Source organism: Hemicordylus capensis, chromosome 4 (genome assembly GCF_027244095.1).
Source record: "Hemicordylus capensis ecotype Gifberg chromosome 4, rHemCap1.1.pri, whole genome shotgun sequence".
NCBI classification, from domain to species: Eukaryota; Metazoa; Chordata; class Lepidosauria; order Squamata; family Cordylidae; genus Hemicordylus; species Hemicordylus capensis.
In genome coordinates this window covers 307724892-307748065 of record NC_069660.1, presented here as the reverse complement: position 1 = coordinate 307748065, position 23174 = coordinate 307724892, and the positions used below count along the sequence as shown (strand labels likewise).

Genomic DNA, 23174 nt, shown 5'->3' with positions numbered 1-23174 from the left:
ACTCCTCCAAAATGTGTTTTTTTAAAAACCTCCCTGCATGTAGAAAACTAGCAAATGTGGGAGGAAGGTTTAGGCTTAGCATTGCCCTCTCCCTGATGTATTAGTTTAGTTCATGCAGAAAGCTTTTTTACAGGGGGAAGCATTCAAAAATTTCACACAGAGCAATCTGGCATGATACGGTCCAGAATTCCACTGCTTCCTTCTTTGCCATAAGTAGAACCAAGCTTCTCTAGTGGGACATTTTCAGGGGCTATCCAGAACAGGGGTTCCCAGCTTTGGTTCCCCCGATGTGGTTGGACTACAGTGCCCATCATCCTCAGTCACAATGGCCTTCCATTGTGGCTGGGAATGATGGGAGTTGTACTCTGCCAACATCTGGGGAACCAAGGTTGGGAATCCCTGATCTAGAAAGCAATATCTATTGAGTTTGTGATGGAAGTGACAGAATATAATTTTTCAGGACTCATACAATGCTCAGCTCTGAAAGCTCCAGTGAAGGAGGTTGTTTTCCCCAAAGGACATCTGACACAGGAGAGGCTTCCTGCCTGGTCTTGATAGAATCCAGAGGGACACGGAATGCACTGTTCCTTCTGGAAGGTGGTGCCTGGAGGACAAACAACTGGCAAAAGGAAAACACATTTATTACTTCTATAGAATTCAAATGCAACTTTAAATTGATCCAGAAGACACAAACACATACACATATTACAGTGAAAGCAGTGTCAAGCTGTCCATGCTTCAAAACATCTTGGACAGCTTGGAGACAGTTTTCATGAGAACTAGCTTGATCCTTGCTTACTGAACAAAGAGGCACCTTTTACAGTGATGATTCTCTTATGTTTACCAGGCAGGAAGCAACTGTCCCTGCCCAGCCCCAGCACAGCATCTCTCCAGCGGCTATTGCTGGTGTTTACGTTTCTTTTTAGAAATTGAGAGCTCCTTGGGGACAGGGGACCATCTTCTTTATTATTATTTTTTAATTTAGTTGTCATGCTCACAACCACAAGACCAGTTCTTCTTTCAGCAAAACCTTGCAGTGCTCTTGATAAAGCTGAGAGAAGCATAGTGGGCATGTCAACCCCTGCCATCAAGAGTGGCATTATAAAGATGGAGGCAAGGTGACGTACTGTAGTGTAGCTTCATTTGCATTGCCTTGGCCTTTTACAAATGAACCAATTAGCATGTTCATCTAGTTTGGTTTATTTGTTTGTTTATTTAATCATATTTCTATACTGCCTGATATGTACATCTCTAGGTGGTGTACAAAATTTAAAATATTTAAAAGTTACAAATTAAAATACATAAAAATAGAATAAAATAAATATTAAAACAAAGTTTTAAAATTATTAAAATTAATTCCAATTAAAAGCCTGTGAAAACAAGAGAGTCTTGAGGTTCTTCCTGAAAACAAACAGAGAAGGAGATGCTCTTATTTCAGTAGGGAGCATATTCCAAAGCCCTGGGGCATCCGCAGAGAAAACACGGTCATGGGTCACCACCAGACAAGTTGGTGGCAACCATAGCCGGATCTCTCCAGATTATCTTAATAGGCGACAGGATTCACATTGGAGAAGGCATTCTATTAAGTATCCTGGACCCAAGCCATTAAGGGCTTTATAGGTAATAACCAGCACTTTGTATTTCACCCGGAAACATACTGGCAGCCAGTGCAGTTCTTTCAAAACTGGTGTTATATGATCCCTCCGTGTTGTCCCAGAGACCAATCTGGCTACCGCATTCTGTACCAATTGTAGTTTCCAGACTACGTACAAAGGCAGCCCCATGTAGAGTGCATTACAGTAGTCAAGCCTGGAGGTTACCAGCATATGTACCACTGTTTTAAGGTCATTCGCCTCTACAAATGGACATAGCTGACATATCAGCTGAAGCTGATAAAAAGCGCTCTTGGCCACCACCTCACCCTGAGAAACCAGGGAGAACCTTGGGTCCAGGAGCACTCCCAAACTATGTACCTGATCTTTCAGGGGGAGTGTAACCCCATCCAGAACAGGCAGATCTCAACCATCTCTCGGGTCCTGCCCCCCAACAGTCAGTACCTCCATCTTATTTGGATTCAGCTTCAATTTGTTATCCCTCATCCCACCCATTACCACATCCAGGCAGGCATTTATGGATGATATGTCATTTCCTGATGAGGTCTGGGTGTCATTAGCATATTGGTGTCATTAGCATATTGATAACTCAGTACCAAATGATGGTTTGGTTCTTCCATTAACATTTATGAAACAATCTCATTAATTTCTAGGGCTGTGACCTAGAAATTAATGAGAGTATTTCATAAATGTTAATGGAAGAACCAAACCATCAGGAGCAAGAACCAAAGGGGTGTATTCCTTCCATTTGAGTGATTATTTGGGGGAGCACAAAACCGGGTGAAACTGTTTTCCTACTCAGAGTGCCCTGGTTCATGTAGCTGAGAAGAATCTATATCTATATCTATAGATCCACCTACACACACACACACACACACACACACACACACACACACACACACACCTGCCTACCTTCTTTTCACTATCCCTACAACTGGATTAAATTTGGTTCAAAGTGGTTAGATAGCCCACAAGTTAGCCCACTTGCACAGCAAACATTCAAGATCTGCCATCTTGAATTGGGGTGGATGACATAATCACAAACTATGAGTTTCAGGTGTCCCTACAATTGTACCAAACTTGGTCCAAATCAGTTCCCACATGCACCTCAAATGTTCATGTGTCTGCCTTCTTGAATCAGGATGAAAGACATCATTCCCTTGAGCCATCCCATTATGGCCCTACACCTGTAGCAAATTTGGTTTAAATTGATTAGGCGGTTCACAAGTTAGCCCAATTGTGCCTCAAATGTTCACACGTCCACCATCTTGGATTGGGGTGGATGACATCATCACCGACTATGTTATTGTGGAATCCCTATGTGTCTCTACAGCTGTAGCAAATTTGGTTCAAATTGGTTAGGCGGTTCATAAGTTAGCCCACAAGTTTATGCATCTGCCATCTTGAATCGGGGTGAATGAGATCATCACAAACTATGCTGTTGAGGTGACCCTTTGTGTCCTTACAACTATACCCGATTTAGTTCATATTGGTCCAGGCATTGCAAAGTTGAGTGGGGGGGTCTGGACACATACACAGATGGGGACATGGACACACAAATGGAATGCTGGGTGATTTCATAAGCCTACTGGAAAGTAAGCTAAAAAAGTGTACCTGAGCAACTGCTGAGACGGCAGGGAATGGGAGCAAAATGGTGCAAAGAGAAAAGGGCTTTTGGGGATGGGCTTTTCAAGAATATTTTGAACCCCCATCAAATTCCCTTCACTCAGCCATATGATATCGATGCTTATAGATTAATCTCAGTTCACTGAAAATGAGAACCTGATTTGTTTTTATTGTAGCATCTGAAACATCCCATGCTCTGTGATCCCTTTTATATGTTAATGTGGAAGAGGGGGCATGGTGGAACTCAACCAAAATAAATTATCAAGTCATTTCCAGATGGTCAGAGACTGAAGTTCCTACCTGGCAAGGCACTGGAAGTTTAGATGTGCATTTTGTGTTGGCAAAATCTCCAGAACGTAATGTTCTGAAGCCAATATTAATGCCAAGGGAGGCAAGTGCTGGAAAGGTCAGGTCTCCAAATATTCCACTTGCATACATGGCTAAGTACAGAACTGCATTGCCCTAAGGAAGACTTGGAGTTTTCTAAAACACTGAAGCACAGGAGTACAGTGTAATGTCAAGAGACTGCAGTGGTGACCAGGGAAAGGGCCTTTTATGGTGGAATGATCTCCCCAGTGGGCATGTCCATTGTCCAACACTAACCGTGATGTCCTTTAAACCTTTATGAACATATGAAGCTGCCTTGTACTGAGATGGACCATTGGTCTTGTAGTAGATACAGCTCCAGCAGCATCAACTTTAGGATATCTTCTATCCTATTGACCACTAGGGGGTTGAGAATAGAGATAGTAAGCAACGATCTTCCTCTTTGTTTCCCCACTCTTGGCGTCTCTCTCTCTCTCTCTCTCTCTCTCTCTCTCTCTCTCTCTCTCCTCTGGCTTCTGATTGGTGGGTGGTACTCTCCGGTTTCCCCACTCCTCTTCCTGCCTGCTTGTTTCATTTTATCCTTTCCTCCATTCTTGTTCTGCTCTCGCACTATGAAGACATAAAGCTTGGGGACACAGGCTTTCTATCCAGGCATGTAACTTCCTTAATAAGCCTTTACAAGTTTGGGGGGCTTAAAATGTCTATCTCAAGATACTCTTAATGGGCTTGGTTCTTCTCACACCTGCTTGCTCTATAACAGAGCAAGAAATGATCTTGGGATCATGTATATTCATTGCTCTGTTATAACTGGGATGGACCCTTCACTACAGCAGGTCCATCCACTTCAGTAGCTCAACTGGGTTTCAGGCAGGAGTTTTTCCCGGCCCTACCCGAAGATAACAGAAACGGAGTTTGGGACCTTCTTGCTGCAAAGCAGATGCTTTACCAATGAACTATGACCACTACCAGATGGTGTTGTTTTTTTAATTTGCCCATTATTTAATGATTGCATTTAAGATTTGATTTACGCTGAAGTTTTTATGTTGGGGTGGGGGGTGGGGAGGTTTTTTTGAAATTGTGCTTCTGCTTTTGAAATTATGTACAATTTTGATCTGTAATTTGTTTCTAGGTATAGTGGTGGTCTGTAAATTTCTGTTTAGAAAAATTACTTTCCCAGAAAGCTTTGGATTGATCTGCCGCTCATTAATCGTTTTTGCATGTTCGTTGGCTGGTTTATGTTTTCCTTCACAGTCCCCCCCACCCCCCACTGGTCAATTTGTTTTTATTTTGAATTCTTGCTGGTTTCTTTTACTGTCTAATTGGTTTTAGTTATGTAAGCACACTGAGCTTTGCATGCTGGAATTTGAAAAGTGGGCTAAAGTTTCTCAAAATAAGCAGTGTGTACTAGAAAATGTATCTGCTCTTGCTCAGATCTTTACCTCTCCCACAGGAGAGGGTTGGAACTTGAGGAACCCTTGTGCACATGTGTGAACAGTACTAACATTTTTAAAAGATATCCTATGCTGCTGTTGGAGAGTATATACTGTATGTAAATAAACCTTGTTGGAACTTAATCCAGAGGTGCAGCTAAGTAATTTTGGGCCTTGGACCTAATGATCTTACAGGCCCATCCCTCTGCAAAATAGGTGTCCTTTCCATCCATATACATTTCACCACAAACCCACAGGTCTGGTCCAGAGTGCATTTGTAGGGGTGGGATTACACAACCCCCAAAGGATCCATACAGCTTTTTGATCATTCACCACAAACCCACAGAACTGGATCAGAGTGCATTTGCCAAAAAAAAAATGTTGGTGTGTTTTTAAAAAGACTACGCAAGCCCCGGTGGATTCACACAGCTTCTTGACCATTCACAAACTAAGTGGGACACAACACATGTCCCTCGCTCCACCGTTCAAGCACAAAACCAACATGGACATATAGTGCATTCGTAAGGAAAATAAATTAAAACCACAGCACATGCCCCTTGCTTCAAAGTTTTCATGCAGACCAAACCAACTTTGGCCTAGTGCATTTGTCTTTAAAAATGTTGTTTGTTTCTTCAAATGTAACAGTTCCACTTTCTCTAGATGTGAAGTACTCTGTGGATAGACACAACTCTTTCTGGCAGCTTTACTGCAGTAGTGGGAAAATTCATTTAAAAACCACAGGAATGGGGGATATGATCTGCAACTGCAAAGCCAAGCAACAGCCAAAGCCAACACCAGAAAACAGGCCTATGGGGGAGAGGCTGTAACTCAGCGGGATAGCACATGCTTTGCACATAAAAGGTCCCATGCTCAGTCCTCAACATCTCCAGGTAGGACTGGGAAACACCCCATCTGAAACCCTGGAGAGTTCCTGCCAGTCAATGCCAGTCATTAAACAGAATTGAATTAAATCAGAAAGTTGCCATGAAGGGAAACCCACATGGGATAGATAAAGATGGCAGGGTTTTACAGAAACATGACGGACCAATGCAGGGGCATAGCAAGGTTGGAGTGGGCCCAGAGACAAGATTTTAAAATGCACTCTCTCACTGAAGCTCAGCTCATGAAGTAAAGAAATCTTAAACGAGGCTGAATAGTGGTAACAAAAAGCATGCATACACACACACACACCCCTATGTGTCACAATAGAACATCATCCTAAATTATTTTTTTAAAGGTTTTGTAACATTGTGGACAATGCAAGTCATTTAATGGTACTAGAGAAAGACATGCTGTTCTCGTAGCTCCAGGTCTTAACACTCACATCAGTTTTGGAGGATGAATACAACTGAAGGAAGCCCGGGCGGTTATGCGGCTGGGGGAGTCAGTCATGTGACTTGCCTCTGGGGCCCCCCAAGGCGGGTGGGCCCCCAGACAACTGTCTCCCTTTGCCCTATTATAGTTATGCCCCTGGACCAATGATCTGATTCAGCAGAAGGCAACTTTATATGTTCAGCTTTCCTTCCCAGGGACAAGGAATTACCACAAGAAAAAACCCCAGCCCTGCCAAGATGACACATACCACATCCTTGGCGACTTGGGGACACTCCTCCAGCAGCTGAAACCCTCCTGAAACCACTCTTGCATCCCAGCTGAACTCTGGGAGATACGTTGAAACCTCCATCGCTGAGGAAACGAATGGAAGTGTCCGCTTGGAACTGCTTGGAATCCAAATGAAGGACAAAGCCACCACTCCTGATCAGTGCCTCAAAGCGCCCAATGAGATTTTCGCCAACCATTGCTTTCTCTGTAAGGAAACAGAATAGAAGAGAGTACTGAATGCGGCTGTGGGTGGAAATCAGAGCTCGATAGATAGACTTTATCATGAATCTGCCCACATGAGCTGATTGACCAGGAGGCAAAAGATCTTGATCTTGCTTATTTATTAATTTATTATTATTATTATTATTTTACACAGTCAGACAGGTGTTATTGACTGGTTTGTTTTATCCAGACATCGAGTCCTTCCCAAGGACCTGGGATGCCAGAATTTTATCGTCAATGTTGTTGCTGTTGTTATAGATATCGTCGGAGAATATAGGCTGTTCCCAGTAAAGCTGCTTTTTGTAATTGGCTGATGGTGATTTCTGTGGCCCCTATGGTGTTGAGGTGTTTCTTCTTCTTCTTCTTCTTCTTCTTCTTCTTATTATTATTATTATTATTATTATTATTATTATTAAGCCTCATGAGAGTAATGAAAAAATGGAAAAGATTAAGAAAGTGGGCAGGATCTACGTTAGTCATGACTAGGCACCATTGAAATAAACAAGACATGATTAATTTAAGTCCCTTTAATTTCAAATGGGACTTCATCATGAGGCATTTAGTCTGCATCCTGCCCAGTAAATGCTACTATACCCAAATGGCTGTGCATCTTTATTCAGCTGCTTGGAGCACAGGCATTCCTGAGCACACAAGCAGCTCCTCTGCCTGCAGTGACTTCCCTGTTTAATTCAGAGGAAGCCAGCTCAAATGATATGTGAGCAACACTTGCAATCAGGAAGGGGGCGTGCTAAGAGCCCACCTGTCATGGCATCTTCTGTGGATGTCATGGCACCCTCCCAGGGTGCCCCATAATTGCATGTGGGGGCTGTTCATCCAAATGTCCCCCTAAACATGATCTCCAAGTACTTGCTTAAACAAACAGATGGAGTGCATTCTGTATTTTAAAATTGTTTTAATTCTGTTAATTTTTAATTGCTGCTCTGTTTTTAGATTGTGAACCGCCTAGAGATTTGCAAACAGGATGTTATAGAAATGTGCCAAAATAAATAAATAGATAGGTGGCATTTGGATGGAGAGAGAAAGAAGACTAGAAGGCATATATCCTGAGAGACGTGGGAGACCATCTTTGGGAGGAAGGCCATATCTGGGTGGAGTAGGACCTTATTGGGCTGGAAAGATAAGTAAAGTGGGTCAGCTCACAGAGTTCTTAATTATGATACTCAGTTGAAGTGATGGCTAGGAGGAAGGCTGTCTTGACTGACGGGTATCTGAGACAGCATGTGGCTAGAGGCTCAAAAGTTTTCTTCATGAGAGTGGAGAGTAGCAACTGTTGCATAAGAGAGCCAACCTGGGGGTAAGTGGGTATGAACAAATCAAACCTTTGAATAACTGTTTAACTGGCAACAGGATGAAAATGGGGTTCATGCCCATGTGGGCTACGATGGCTGCTAAATGAGCTTCTAATGAGGTAATGGACAAAAGCAACCTTTTCAAATGTAACAGGTGAGTATAAATTCGACTGAAGTCTCCTTTGGAGGTATCCCTTTCAACACTGCGAAAGATGAGAATTGTTTCCGTTTCACCCCATAAGAAGCATGTGTGGAGGGCTTACAAGAGGCCTCAAGGACATTCAAGATCTCCTCGCTCACTATTTCCTCAGAAAGATGTGCCAGTGCCAAAACGCACAACTTGGGTACCATTCTTCTGCATGAGGTGTTGGATCTCTTGCAACATGGTAGGTGTCAGAGTTGTCTTTCGGAACCCCAAGAAAGGCAGGAGATTGGTGAATTCTACAGCGTAGCCCATAGCTAGCTAGCTAGCTAGATATTATATTGAGATGTTTCAACCATGGTGGAGTTAGGTTTAGGATCTTTGGAAGGGTAGTCAATGTCCCTATGGAGAACTGTACAAATTCTCCAGTTTCCTGGAAATGTGGTGAATTGATGTTGGCTTTTCCTAAGCCCCTTTCACCACCTCTGTGACTATTAGCAAAAATGGTAGTGAAACTGGGGCAGTGATCTCTGTTTGAATGAGACCAAACAGGGTCCTTCCTTCCTTGAGCACCTTGTTGCATCTTGAGTCCTAGGGATGTAGCCATTCTCTACAATTGCTCTGTGTATGGGTGGTAGTCTTCGGCAGGAACAGAATGTTTCTCCCCATCTACTCATTTCTCTGATTGAGGAGAACCTTGTGGAAGTTCCGTATCGCCTTGTGCATCATCCTCTACCTCCAACTCATCTGGGGTTGTATCTTTGGCAGGTGGTGGTTTCAAGTTGTCTGCCACCAGGATAGAAGGTGGCATTCTTTTCCATTTCAATTTCTTTCCCTCCTCATTGGGGACGTCCTTAAGTTCTGAGTTCTCTGCGTCCTTCTTAGATGCAGTTGAGTTAGAGGCTTGTTCGGTACACTTTTTAGGAGGAGAGGTTCTAACTGCATACCTGGACTGTGAGGGTGACTGAGATGAATGGGATCTGGAACAGGAGCAGTGGTGGCAGGGACTAAGATCATAGTAGGAGCCCCTATCCCAACTTTCAGTGTCGCAAATTCTCGGCCTCAGATGCCTATGGTAATAATAGTCAGATCTCTGTTCTACCCACATGTACTCTAAACAAGGACTCTCATAGTACTCTGGGGAATAGCTAGATCTCTAGCACTCCTACCTGTAATCTGGGGATTGCCCATAATCTGGTGGCCTTTGGTGCCTGCCCATCCAGTACCCAGCCTCTAGAGGGACACTTGTGATCGTGGTCCCCATCACAGGCAGAGGAGTCAGGCTCTGAGTCGGGCGCCCGCTCAGGTTTGGGACCGAGAGCCCAATCAGAGTTGAATTCACGGTTGGGACAGGAATCAGGTTGTAGATCCAGGTCTGCCTCCACATCAGATGGAGATTGAGGAGGCATTTCCAAGAGCAGAAAGGTTGCCACCAATATTGCCTTCTTTTCCCACTTTGGGGCCATGAGCTTGTCAGCCTTCTTTTTCCTTGGCAGGGGGTTGTCGTTTCAAAGCTCAGACTTCAGTACTGACAGGGTTAATTCCCCTTTTAAGAGTGGTAGGGGTGGTCCCGTCACTGATGACCCCATCTTTGACTTTGATTGGGTGTGGGTAATTCATGACAGTCCACCTCTGCAGTGCCTATGCTCACCTTAGCAATTTCCATGAGTGTTAGAGGCCGAGATGCAGAGCTAGTCCTGGCCTCTCTGAGAATGTTGAGGGATGTGGCTTTCTCCCAGGCATAACTGGCATGCAGAGCTCTATCCCACAAAATGGCGTGAAGCCTGGAAGCATGATTTCTGTGGGCTTGCCTAATAAAAGCCGGGCAGATCTTGCAGATATCTATGTGATGAGTCTCTCCAAGACAGGAGAGGCACTCAGAGTGGCCACCCAACAATGGATGTTTGCAAGAACAAGCAAAGCAACATTTGAAAATGGCCCTGACAGCCATAAGCTATGGCGAATTGGGTGGTGGGGAAGGGGAGAGGGCTGAACAAACCAAATATAGTACGCTAACTAATAGCCAGAAGAGAACAAGGTGTAGAAAAAAGGTAGAAGAAAACTGTAAACAAAAAATGGGAAGAGCAGATATTGATAGGGGTTTTTTTGGGGGGGGGTGTGTTTCAAGCTCCTTCATGGACAATGGTGAGATAGAAGGATCTCCGATACGACTGCTGTGGCGGTTGAAAAGAGACTGAGGGAGAGAGGTGAAACGCACAGTAAGTACCACCAGAAATGTTTGTTTAAGCTCTGAAAGGTTCCAAATTTTGTTCTGCACATGCACAGACATCCTTAGTGACGACAGGACCAGTACAAAGAAGTCACCAAGAACTTCTTTTGAAACACTACTGAAATGATCCATGTGGATTGCGTTTCTGCAAACTGGAACTTTGGAGCAGATCACCAGAGACGGATACCTGCCAAACTGGTGACTCCAAGGACTCCATTATCAAAGCGCTGATTCACTATCTGTAGAGCTGCATCCTATACCACTGATTCTTAATGTCTGTAGCAGAAAGTATAATCAAAGGAATGTTTACCATTGTTACTTCCATAAAAATGAATATGACACTTTGTAAATGCTTGCTTCTGAGCCTGGTTTGCTCTTAGGCAGAAAAGAAGAAAGATACACATGCACATTTAAAATGCTGCTTTTTAGAGACAGAGAGGTCATTCACGTGACCGGGCAGGCGGGGAAGTGGTGGGGAAAGGCTGGTTGAATTCACCTTCTTCCCAGATGAGTGTTTGATTGCTTCTGGGAGCGCAGACTGCACTCCCAGATTATCTGTGCTGCATGTTACAGCACAGTGCTCTGGAGGTCGGGACAGTGCGTCCCAGCCTCCAGATATCCCACAATGCAAAGTGTGACATGGGTGATGCATTGAGGGATTCCCCAGGAGATAGGCGCTCTAGGTGCACATCTCTGTGCCTGCTGGGGCTGAACGTAGCGAACACATGATCCTGGAGCCTGGGTTAAGGGCTCCTTTCAGCTCTTAACCCCAGTTAAGAGCTGGGTGTGAAAGCTAGGCTAGGCGCCCAATCCCGGTGGTTCTCACATGCAGCCTAACCCAGGCTGGGCTTCCCTAGCCTGGGTTAGGGCACAGGAGAGAGCAGCCTCAGAGACTGAGATCGACATGACCATAAGAACATAAGAACAGCCCTGCTGGATCAGGCCCAAGGAAGCCCATCGAGTCCAGCATCCTGTTTCACACAGTGGCCCACCAGATGCTGCTGGAAGCCACAGGCAGGAGATGAGGGCATGCCCTCTCCCCTGCTGTTACTCCCCTGCAACTGGTACTCAGAGGCATCCTGCCTCTGAGGCTGGAGGTGGCCTATAGCCCTCCAACTAGTAGCCGTTGATAGACCTCTCCTCCATGAAGTTATCCAAACCCTTCTTCAAGCCATCCAGGTTGTTGGCTGTCACCACATCTCGTGGCACAGAATTCCACAAGTTGATTATGCATTGTGTGAAAAAGTACTTCCGTTTGTTGGTCCTAGATTTCTGTTCATACTTGTTAAGAAAAGTTGTGATTTAAGTGCATATACACAATCCACTCTGGTTTTTAATTAATTTTTGTTGCAGGCCACCATGAATTCATTGATAAAGAATGGCAGCATATAAATATTTTAAATAAACTGACAACTGGCATCATGCTGGCATCAATACTCCAGTTTCTATAGGCAAATACAAGTCATGAGTATTGCAAGAAGAGACCCTGTGATTTGAAATTCTAAGGTCCCAAAGTGAGAACTTCAGATAAGGACAGGAACACAGCTGAGTTTAGTTCACCTTGAAATAGTACACTGGACAACATCCTGACTAATGCTAAACTTGTGCAAGGCTGTTGCTGTTGGAGATGGAGTTCCAGTGCATTGACTTTTTGCACCAACTATCCTAATGACTACTAGGGCCATTGGGTGTAGAGTGAGTGAGGATCTCCTTATCTGTCCCTGCTTGCCTATACCCTATGACCCCTGCCTTGACTCCTCAGGTACTTCCTGTGCTGAGTCAGTCCTCTTCCTTTCCTCTTAGAGATTAGATGGAAACATATCTCTCTCTTCCTACCTATTCATTATGTAGCTGATAGATAGGACTAGATCTTTCCTATCCAAGATGTACTTCACCAATAAATCTATTCAGTTCTAGATTGTACAGCAATCTCCATGTGTGTTCTTTAAATGCCTGCAACAACTAAACTCTGCACTCTGCTCTGTAAATGGAGTGGGTAGTTTCCAGTGAACAGGCCTGAATTGTTCTCCTGATGGTCCAGGGAGTTTTGCAAATCAAAACATTAATATAAATTTAAGCATAACTTGTTCTTTGATCTGGCACATATGAGCAAGTTAATATTGCTGTTTTCCCACATAATCCAGCCCAGATGCAAAAAATGTAAACATAAATCGATTGCAGAATGGGTAATCAGACAAGCACACCACCCAGAGACAGCTCCTGGAGATATTTACATATGGTCTTCATTAAGAAACTGGGCAGACAGGCATATGGAGTCTAGGAAACTTCAGATTTGAAAATGAGTACATGCAGGATTGCTGAAAACAGAATTATAAAACTATCAACTTGATCTGGGAGCTAATCCAGAGATTAAACAGTAGCATTAGGTATGAGGGAATGCTAAACTTGCAATTCCTGGTATGCCTCTTGACTTGTAACAGAAGTATTTCTAGATTGTGGAAGAACATGATTATATTTCTCACATTGGGTCGGAATACCAATGGACAGTCCACTTTTTGAGTTCTGCAACAAGCATAGCTGCTGTTGATGACTCCCCTTCCCCAGCATCCCCACCCCACAAAGAATAATTGACCCTTGGAAAGTGGAATGGGAAACATTTTTGGTGAGCATGGAGGAAGAAAGGAGAGGCCACTCTGCATCATATTTAAGTGCAAATCCTTTCCACAGTATAGTCAAACCAGATTTTTCTTTGCACTGCCAAACTTCTGAAAGCTCCAACATTGGACTCCTTTTTGTAGGGGGGATTACTTGATGGATTTTCTATCTCTCATGAACTTTCCTGGCCGATTCCTAGCATACTGTCATCTCCCAAGAAAAGGCAGAGAAGCACAGTTTCGGCAGAATGGGGCACTGAAAGAGAAACATTAAGCCGTACCAATGTTGCTTAAATCGGGAAGTGAAGCTGCTGGGATGTCCTCAAGCAACAATCTCCATGTGATGTTCACCGCCAGACGATCTGCAGACAAACATTCGACCACTACAGCAGAATCGCCACAAACAGGAGCAGAGACCAGCCGTCCAAAAACATTTACCTTAAAGAAAGAAGACAGACTTCTTAACGTGATGTTAAGGGTTTGGCTGTCTCTTGAATATTGTGGATGAGCACACCTGCCTAGGGACTAAAGGGTGTCTTTGCCTACCTAGGCACTAAAGGATGATGAAAATGTTAACAAATGGAGCTTGATGGTCTTTAATGTTGCGGATCTCAGTCCAACCCCTGGAATGTCTCACTTATCAAAGTTTGGGGGAGGGACAGAAAGAGACTGAAACTGTTTGCTTCTGGTGCAGTCATTTCCCCCCATTATGTACCAGGAACACAGGGTCATAGGGAACATAGGAAACTGCCATATACAGTCAGAGTCATCTAGGGCAGCATTGTCTACAATGAGCAGCAGTGGCTTCTCCAAGGTTTCAGGCAGGAGTCTTTCCTAGCCCTACCTGCAAATGCCAGGGATTGAACCCCTATAGGGATTCCCCTAAGAGGGAGAGCTGGTCTTGTGGTAGCAAGCATGACTTGTCCCCATAGCTAAGCATAACTCTGCCTTGGTTGCATCTGAATGGGAGACTTGATGTGTGAGCACTGCAAGATATTCCCCTCAGGGGATGAAGCCACTCTGGGAAGAGCAGAAGGTTTAAAATTCCCTCCCTGGCTTCCCCAAGATAGAGCTGAGAGAGATTCCTGCCTGCAACCTTGGAGAAGCCGCTGCCAGTCTGTGAAGACAATACTGAGCTAGATAGACCAATGGCCTGATTCAGTATATGGCAGTTTCCTATGTTCCCCATGTCCCTGTGTTCCTGGTACATAATGGGGGGAAATGACTGCACCAGAAGCAAACAGTTTCTGTCTCTTTCTGTCATCTGCTGCCATCTCGCTCAGTATTTTCTACACAGACTGGCAATGGCTTCTCCAAGACTGCAGGCAGCAGTCTCTCAAAAGCCCTATTTGGAGATGGCTCCAGAGAGGGAACTTGGAATCCTGTCCATGCAAGCAAGCAGGTGCTCTTCCCATCCCCTAAGGGTGATATCTTATAGTGCTCACCACATATAGTCTCCCATTGAAATGCAAACCAGGGTGGGCCCTGCTTAGCAAAGGGGACAATTCATGCAATCAGATTTCATATGGCTTTATGAAAACACTGGTTTTGGCCTGGCTCCTTCGGCTAAGTAATCTGTTGCTCATTTGCAGGCTGAGGCGATACCAGACTACATAGGTCTGGACTTTAAGTCTATTAAACTTTCAAAAAAAAAAAAAGGGAAAAAAAGAAGAGCTGCTAAATTGGTTCTAGCTAGAAGAGACAACAATCATCTTTCCCCAAGACTTCACTTTTATAGCTGTTTCTCTCATGCAGACAAGAAAATTTTAAGCAGATTTAACTAAAGGTTTGTTCAGCAACAACTCCATTTTCCTCCTTCTCCTTTCTCTCCCTTTTTCTTTCTCACTCCTCCCCCACACTATCTACAGGATCGCCCCCCCTCCCCCCGCAGGACAAATGTCCAAACAAACAAACTGCAAACAATTGCCGCATGGGATACAGTACAAAAATTTCTGAATCGTTCCAACAAGCGTGCACGTGGATATTATAGACATAGTGAATTTATTGCATTCACTTAAACAAGGGAGGCCAAGTGGAAAACCTTTTATATGACTTGGCATTGTGACCATAAAGCCCGTGGATATATATATATATATCCAACATAATTTTGAAGTTGAGCAAATGAGCCAGGTTTTTCCTGAGCACATTTGTTGCATTCATTATCCCAAACTCTGGAATAGCAAATATAAAGGACAAGAAATATTTCACAGCACCCCAGGTTCTTTTGCCCCTGTGCCAAACTGCTCTTAGAAAACTGGTTAGGAACATAGGAAGCTGCCTTATACTGAGTCAGACCATTGGCCCATCTAGTTCAGTATTGTCTACACAGACTGGCAGCGGCTTCTCCAAGGTTACAGGCAGGAAATCTTTGTATATATGATTTACGAACAACCACTTTGTATATAATTGTGCTTTAGGTACGCACTGTATGCTTTGGTAGTTTGTTGGTTCAATAAAAATATTTGTTGTCCTAAAAAAAAAAAAAATTGTTGTCCTATCTGGAGATGCCAGGGTGGGAATTTGGAACCTGCTGCATGCAAGCAGGCAGATGCTTTTTGCAGAGCGGCCCCCATCAGTGTCCCCTCTAACAGGGATTCCCAGATGTTGTTGATTACAACTCCCAGAATTCCCATCTTCAATGGCTTTTCCTTGGGGATCATGGGAGTTGTAGTCAACAAATGACCAGGCTCAAACTATCATACTTTGGACACATTATGCGAAGACCCAGCTCACTTGAGAAGTCCGTAATGCTGGGGAAAGTTGAAGGCAAGAGAAGAAGAGGATGACCAGCAGCAAGGTGGATGGACTTGATTACAACAGCAATGAATGCACCACTGCGAGACCTTAAAGGCCAAGTTAAAGACAGATCATCCTGGAGAGAATCTATTGATGTGGTCGCTAAGAGTCAACACGGACTTGATGGCATTTATTCACTCACTCAATCAATCAGTCAGTCAACAACATCTGGGAATCCCTGTTAGAGGAAACACTGGGCTCCATCCCCTACGGGGAATATCTTATAGTGCTCACATGTAGTCTCCCATCCAAATGCAAATCAGGGTGAATCCTGCTTAGCAAAGGGGACGATTTATGCTTGTTAGCACAAAACCAGCTCTTTTCCCTCAGTTAAACATTGGTTCTTCCCAATGTTTAACTGAGAGCCCAACTAGATATGATGGGGAAACCATCTTTGTTTAAGAAGGTATGCACCTTGTTCATAGATAATGTGGGGCAAAAGGAGGGCCCTAATCTTCACAGCCAAAGATTTGTGCAGGTGAGGGGAGCTGAATGGCTGCAAACCAGAAAGATGGGATACAAATGCTGTCATCAATAAATCAAGTAAACTATATATTTACTTTGAGGGATCAAGAGTAGCAATACCTGAAGATGACAAAAGCCACGGGCCTTCATCTCATCCAGAATAAAGATCTGGAATGCCTCTAGTAGCCCAGAGTAGTCCGGACTGCAGGCCTTCTCAGGAGGCAACAGGAGCTCAAACTGAGCTTGGGTCTGGACACTCTGGAATGGCTGGAGCTCTAGAAGCAAAGCAAAGGTACCAAGTGTTAAAGAAACGGTCCAGATATGTTCCCCCACCTTCCCCACCTAAGTAGAGATTTATTGAATACCTGTAGCACACTCAGTTTTGCATCCTCCTGACTGTTGCAAAAATTATTTCTTTCATCAAAAGGGACCTGCCCCTAAATGCCTGCAACTACCTCCCAGAATACTTGCATGATGCAATTTAACGTCCTTCTCAAAAATCCAACTTTTCTGTGACAACTCCTTATTCCTCATGCCCCACAGTAATTCAGCCTAAGCATGTGTAACTGAAATAAAATGCACATGATGACCTCTGCTTTCATTTTGCTCCTCTTCCTCTAGGAAAATAGGAACATAGGAAGCTGCCTTATACCGAGTCAGAGCATTGGTCCATTCAGCTCAGTACTGTCTACACTGATTGGCAGCGGCTCTCCAAGGTTTCAAGCAGGAGTCTTTCCCTGCCCTACCTGTGACCTTCTGCATGCAAAGCAGATGCTCTGCCACTGAGCTATGGCCTCATTTTCTCTTCATGTTAAATTTTAGTTTGTAAACTCCTTAGGGTTAGGGATGTGCAAACTGGTTCCAATTTGAACCAGTTCGTTCGAAGGTTCAAACTTGAACCAAACAGGACATTGAACTGCAATGCCACTCTGAGTTTGAACCAAACAGAGCCTGGTTCTATTCAAACCAGTTCAAAGGTTTGAGCCTCCAAAACTGGGTTGGGGTGGTAGGCACCCATGGGTGTCAACTACCACCCAAACCCCAAAGCAATCAGACACTCTTGTGATTTTTAATGATTGGTGGGGGGGATGCTTGCATTTCCCCTATAGGGTATAATGGGGATTCCAACTGGCCCATTATTCCCTAAACAGAGCACCTAGAGGAACAAACCTGGGGTGGGTGGTAGGCACCCAGATGTGCCTACCACCCACTGAATCCGAAAGCAATTGGACACTCCTGCAATTTTAGATTTTTTTAAAGATTTCTCAGCTTCCTAAATTTTTAGGTTTTAATTTCTGGTTTATTTTTAAAGTGTTGAATTGTTTTTAGTTTGTGTATATGTTTTGAACTTGTTTTATGCTATTGTTAACTGCCCAGAGACAAAAGTTTGGGGCGGTGTACAAAATTGATAAATAAATAAATAAGTAAATAAATAAATAACCCACCCCGCCCCCATTTTCCCCATAGGGTGTATTGGGGACTCGAACTGGCCTATTATTCCCTATGCAGAGCACCTAGAGGCATAAACCTGGGGTGGGTGGTAGGCACCCAGGGGTGCCTACCATCCACTGAACCCCAAAGTAATTGGACACTCCTGCAATTTTAGATTATTTTTCGAAGATTTTTCAATTTTCTTTTCATTTTCCCCCAAAGGGAATAATGGGGATTTGAGGATGCCCCAACTGCCCCCCCCCCGGGGGTGCCTGGGCACCAAAGTGCCTTACTACGAATCTTTGTCTTCTTACGAATCTCCTCTGCAATGCAGTGTGCCAGTACAGACAGGACTCTGTTATTCCCTGAATCAAGGCTGCGCATTCTGGCTTAGCCCAGAGTATGTCTGACTTTAAAAAATCCTCTATTTTCAGTGGCTTTAAAAAAAACCAAACCAAACCCAAGGCTTCTGTTATTCCCCACAGTTTCTCTGTGAAGTGTGGAGTGGCCATTGTCAGTAATTCGGCATTTTTCAAAACTCAATGAAGGGGAGTTTGACAGCTGTGTTGGGTTTGGTCTGCTCTGAGTGATTTGCAATTGCAAGCACTGGGGGGCGGGGGGTTCCGGTGGTGAGGGGTTGTGGCAGATTGGTTGAATTTATCTGGGTTACCTGGGTAGCTTTTCTTCCTACCTTTCTTCTGCACAATCACTTCTACCCAGGTGTTCCTCTTACCTTGCTTCCACACAACTGAAAACTGGGAGCACACACAGCTCCCAAACCCCGATAGAACACAGTTTCCACTTGTGTGAATGAGCTCAGTAAATTATAGGAAGTCGCTTTGTTTTTAATGTAAAACTGGCACAATCCGGCCCAAATTAAGCACTTCTAAGTCCCATTGTCATTAATGGAAAGTGCCTGCTTAACTCTATGGTCAAATCACTAGGGCTTAAACATGTTTGCTGGGTTGTACTTCTCATAAGTGAGTCAGGAAAAAACAAACCATAAAACCTTAGAGATGGATTTGAAACTAATGTCCTCTCTTGTTTGGTGGTGCTCAAACATTATATGTCGGTCACAGCTCCTCTCTGTTCCAATCTACTGGGAAGCTCAAAAGATGAATCCAGTGAAAGCAGAAATGATAGTGATGATGCATGACATAGAGGGTTTTTTTCCCTCATTATTGTTTGTTAGCCTCTCTCTCTCTCCACCCACCTTCCTCAAAAATGCCAGGAAGCTGGCAAGGCAGTAAAAAGACAGCAATAAAAAATACAGAAGTAAGAAAATGCAATGATTATGTGAATCAACAGCAACTGCCAAGTTTAAACATCTGGTGCTCATCTGTTTAGCTCAAAGTAAGCACCTCTACGAAATCCAAACTAAGCATGCTGACTTGGACGCCAATCCCACTGAAATCACTAGAACTTACCTTCAATCAAATATGTTTAGGATAGATGGATTGGAGAATCTGAAAATTGCAATTTATAAAGACCAGAGGCTAATTATTTTCCCTCTCTCTGCCATTCATAAGTAGCTGCAGACCTAGCGTAACTTATTAAATCCTTGGTTCTTCCACAATATTGTTCATGGGAACACTGCAGGCCATGCAAGGGCCATTTGCACATGTGCGGCGGCCTCCAAAATGGACTTCACGCTGGGGGGAGGGCCCAGAAGGGCCGAAGACCGCCCAAATTAGCCGATGGGTGCATAACGGAGGCCAATGGCAGGAGGGGAAACCTCCACGGGACGCACCCCCAACACCTCGGAGATGCCCCCCCAGATGGGGTAAGTTGGAAAAATAATTTTTTAAAAAACTGTTTGGTCTGTGAACCCCGCTGAATGGCCAAGTGAGCTTTGGTCCAGGGGTCAAGCCGAACTGGAGGTGGTTCAGATCGACCCCAAACTGTCAAACCAAACCAGCTCAAAGTCAAACCGGTTTGGTTCCAAACCGGTTCGCACAACCCTAACCAGCACTCGACTTAGGAGTGAGCAAGCTCGGAAGTCGCCCAGGGTGCCCACCTGAAGGGGTTGCCAAGCTGAGTTTGCACATGCTGCACAACATGGCAACACTGACAATCTGACCATTGCAGTGGGGCGGGGGGGGAGGGCACCAAAGGCACTCGTCATGCTGAGTGCTATTTATCCTTGGGGCAGCCCTAAGGACAACAAATGACAAGCCATGAATCCACTGTCATTTGCTGCCAGAGAATCCACACTCAGAACACCACATAAACAACAAAACCCAGTACCCCATGGGTTAGCAACCCATGGGGTGGTTGGCACCCTATGTGCACTACACCACCACTCACTCTGGGCCACCCCAGTGCCCCCCAAGTGCAGTTACAGGGCTGCTGATACCTCCATTATTTCCTTTGGGGAAAACCTTAAGAACGCGTAAACTTCAACAAATCACAATCAGCCCTTTGCCCAATTCCTTTGAAATAATTCTGGTAGCTTCCTTGCCCCCAGTGGGCACTACCACCCACCACACTCCACTCTGGGCCACCCCTTTCCCCCCAACGTGAAACGATACATTTGCTGGAATCCCCATTATTCCTTATAAAAAAGGGGAATAAAAAAAAGAATAAAAAATGAAAAAAACTTTAATTCACAAATAATTGCAGGAGTCTCTGATTGCTTTGCCACTCCAGTTTTTTTGCCCCTAGGTACTCCACATAGGGAATAATGGGCAATAATAAAATCATTAAAAATTGTAGGAGTGTCCGATTGCTTTGGGGTTTGGGTGGTAGTTGGCACCCTTGGGTGCCTACCATCCAACCCAGTTTTGGAGGCTCAAACTGGCTCAAACTGGTTTGAATTGGTTCAAAACCAACCAGGCTGAGTTCAGTTTGAATTCGAACCGGCAGGTCGAACCCAATGCCTGGTTCAGTTCAAATTTGAACAGGTTTGCACATCCCTGATCTCCAGCTCTTTATCAACCGCAACAGACGAAGCTGCTTTATATCAAGTCAAATGATTGGCCCACCTAGCTCAGAACTGTCTACATCATGGCTGCACATCTCCAGCCCTCCTGCAGATGTTGGACTACAACTCCCACCATTCCTGGCTACTGGCCACTGTGGCTGGGGATTGTACATTATATACCGCTTTTCAACAAAAGTTCACAAAGCAGTTTACATAGCTAGCAATCAATCAATAAAATGACTCCCTGTCCCTGTCACAATCCAAAAAGGAAACATAAGGTAGGGATGCTGGAGGGATGCGGTGCTGGGGATGGATAGGGCCAGTTGCTCTCCCCCTGCAAAATATAAGAGAATCACCACTTTTAAAAGGTGCCTCTTTGCTCGGTTAGCAGGGAAATTACAGGAGTTGCACTACTACTACTATGAATTTTTACATACTGTTTTTCAACCAAAGTTCTCAAAGCGGTTTACACAGAAAAAACAAACATAAATGCAATGGTCCCCCGTCCCCAAAGGGCTCACAATCCTGAAAACCAAAACATAAGGTAGACTCCAGCGACAGCCACTGGAGGGGCGCTGTGCTAGGACTGGATAGAGCCAGCTGCTCACTCCTTGCTAAATACAAGACAATCGCCACCGGAAAAGTGTGCCTCTTTGCTCAGTGAGCAGGGTAGTCCAACAACAGCTGTAATCCCACAACAGCTGGAGGGTTGATGCTGTGCAGCAGCCCTGGTCTACCCTAACCGATACTCACTCTCCAGGGTTTCAGGCAGGTTTTTCTGAGCCCTACCTGGAAATGCCAGGGATTGAACCGGGCACCTTCTGCATGCAAGCAGATGCCCCTGAGCGACAGTCCTTTCTTAACACACTGCCATCACCAGGATATTTATTTATTTGGCACATTTCTATACTGTCAAAAAATGTCTGTGTGTCATGGCAGTTGACACAAAAATTTAAAACAATAAAACTACCATCAAAACCAAACAATTAAAATTGTTGAACAATAATAACAGTAAAAAGCAGTAAAACCAACAGCTAGCTGAAGGCTTGATTAAATCAATGTGTTTTAAGCACTCTTCTAAAGGCTGCTAGAAATGGCAAAGCTCTAAAGCTCTTACCCGGCAGAGAGTGCATTCCACAGCCTCGGGGTGTCTACAGAGAAGTCCCATTTCTGGGTCACCAGACAAGCTGGTAGTAACCGCAAGCAGACCTCCCCAGACAATCTAAGTGAGGACTGGGGATCACGGAGAAGATGGTGACATTCTCTGTTTTCCTTGTTTGAATTTTTCCCCCAACTAAGGTTTACAATTTTATAACAGAAGGAAGGAAGGAAGGAAGGAGAGAGAGAGACAGAGAGAAAGAGAGAGAGAAAGAAAGAAAGAAAAATCCCTTAAGCATGATTTTAACATGATATAAACATAATTTGCCAAAGAAAAGGGGGGGAGTGGGGGCCACCTTCTCCAAAGGATATATTTCTTCAAAACATGAACCATTAAAATTGGACCAAATTGCTGAAAATTCCTCTTCTTTACCTTTCCGTTGGGGGTGCGTGGGGGGGACCAAATGTTGACAAGGAACACACATCGGTCATCCCAAGTTACAATTCAGGAGTTAATTTCTCTGAAATATAGCACTTACTCTGACAAGTTTGAGAGTGGGGTACGTCTTCTAGCCAGAGGTGACTTGCCGTGTCACAGACCAGTGGAATTTCCCCTCTGGAAAACACGCTGTGGAAACCTGGGGAGCAAATCACTTCGCATTGCTGAGTGTTTGGAGTGGCAGTGGAGGTGCTACTGCAGAAAAGGCCTCCATTGGTCACATCCGGGGTGGCAAAAGGCAATTGGCATTGAGGACCTAGGAAGAAGATGTAGAAGATCAAGCAATATGCTGGCATGCAGACAGCCAGGCTGCAAATGGATGAAGGAAGCTGACAAACCACTAGGCAAGTAAGGCTAAGACCGAATGTCACCAAGGCAAAAGTTCTATCCACACATTATGTTCAATGCATGTACAGTTTGTGTACAGCAGGGGTGTCGGACTGTGGCCCTCCAACTGTTTTTGGCCTACATCTCCCATCATCCCTGGCTACTGGCCACTGTGGCTGGGGATGATGGAAGTTGTAAGCCAAAAACAGCTGTAAGGTTGCAGCTGGACACACAGCCCTGCTGTACAGTGTGCGTATGTGCAGTTATTCACACTTTACGTTCAATGTGCCCACAGTAGTAAACTTCCTGTCTCTGTATCTTGCATTTGAGGAGGCTCGTCCCCAGGTTCACTTTTAAAATGAGCACAGGTACACTCATTCACACAGACATAGGATTATGTGTATGAACAGGACTAAAGACTCAAGCCTTTCTTGGGGGTATCCTTAGCCAGGTCAAGTCAGGTCAGAGGGAATGAATGAGCAAGTCTAGGAACTTGTAGAAGTTCATATGCATAGGAA

General features: G+C 44.5%; 1 protein-coding gene across 1 annotated transcript in view; it reads right to left on the bottom strand.

Moving 5' to 3' along the window:
- TG (thyroglobulin) overlaps positions 1–23174 on the bottom strand; it is a 240257-nt gene that overhangs the window by 175736 nt on the left and 41347 nt on the right. Inside the window, exons 17-21 of the mRNA XM_053245969.1 lie at positions 22370–22585; positions 16499–16653; positions 13399–13555; positions 6579–6803; positions 470–619 (exon numbers count right to left, since the gene is read on the bottom strand). Coding sequence (XP_053101944.1) covers positions 470–619; positions 6579–6803; positions 13399–13555; positions 16499–16653; positions 22370–22585 — 903 coding nt within the window. The remainder of the gene's footprint in view (positions 1–469; positions 620–6578; positions 6804–13398; positions 13556–16498; positions 16654–22369; positions 22586–23174) is intronic.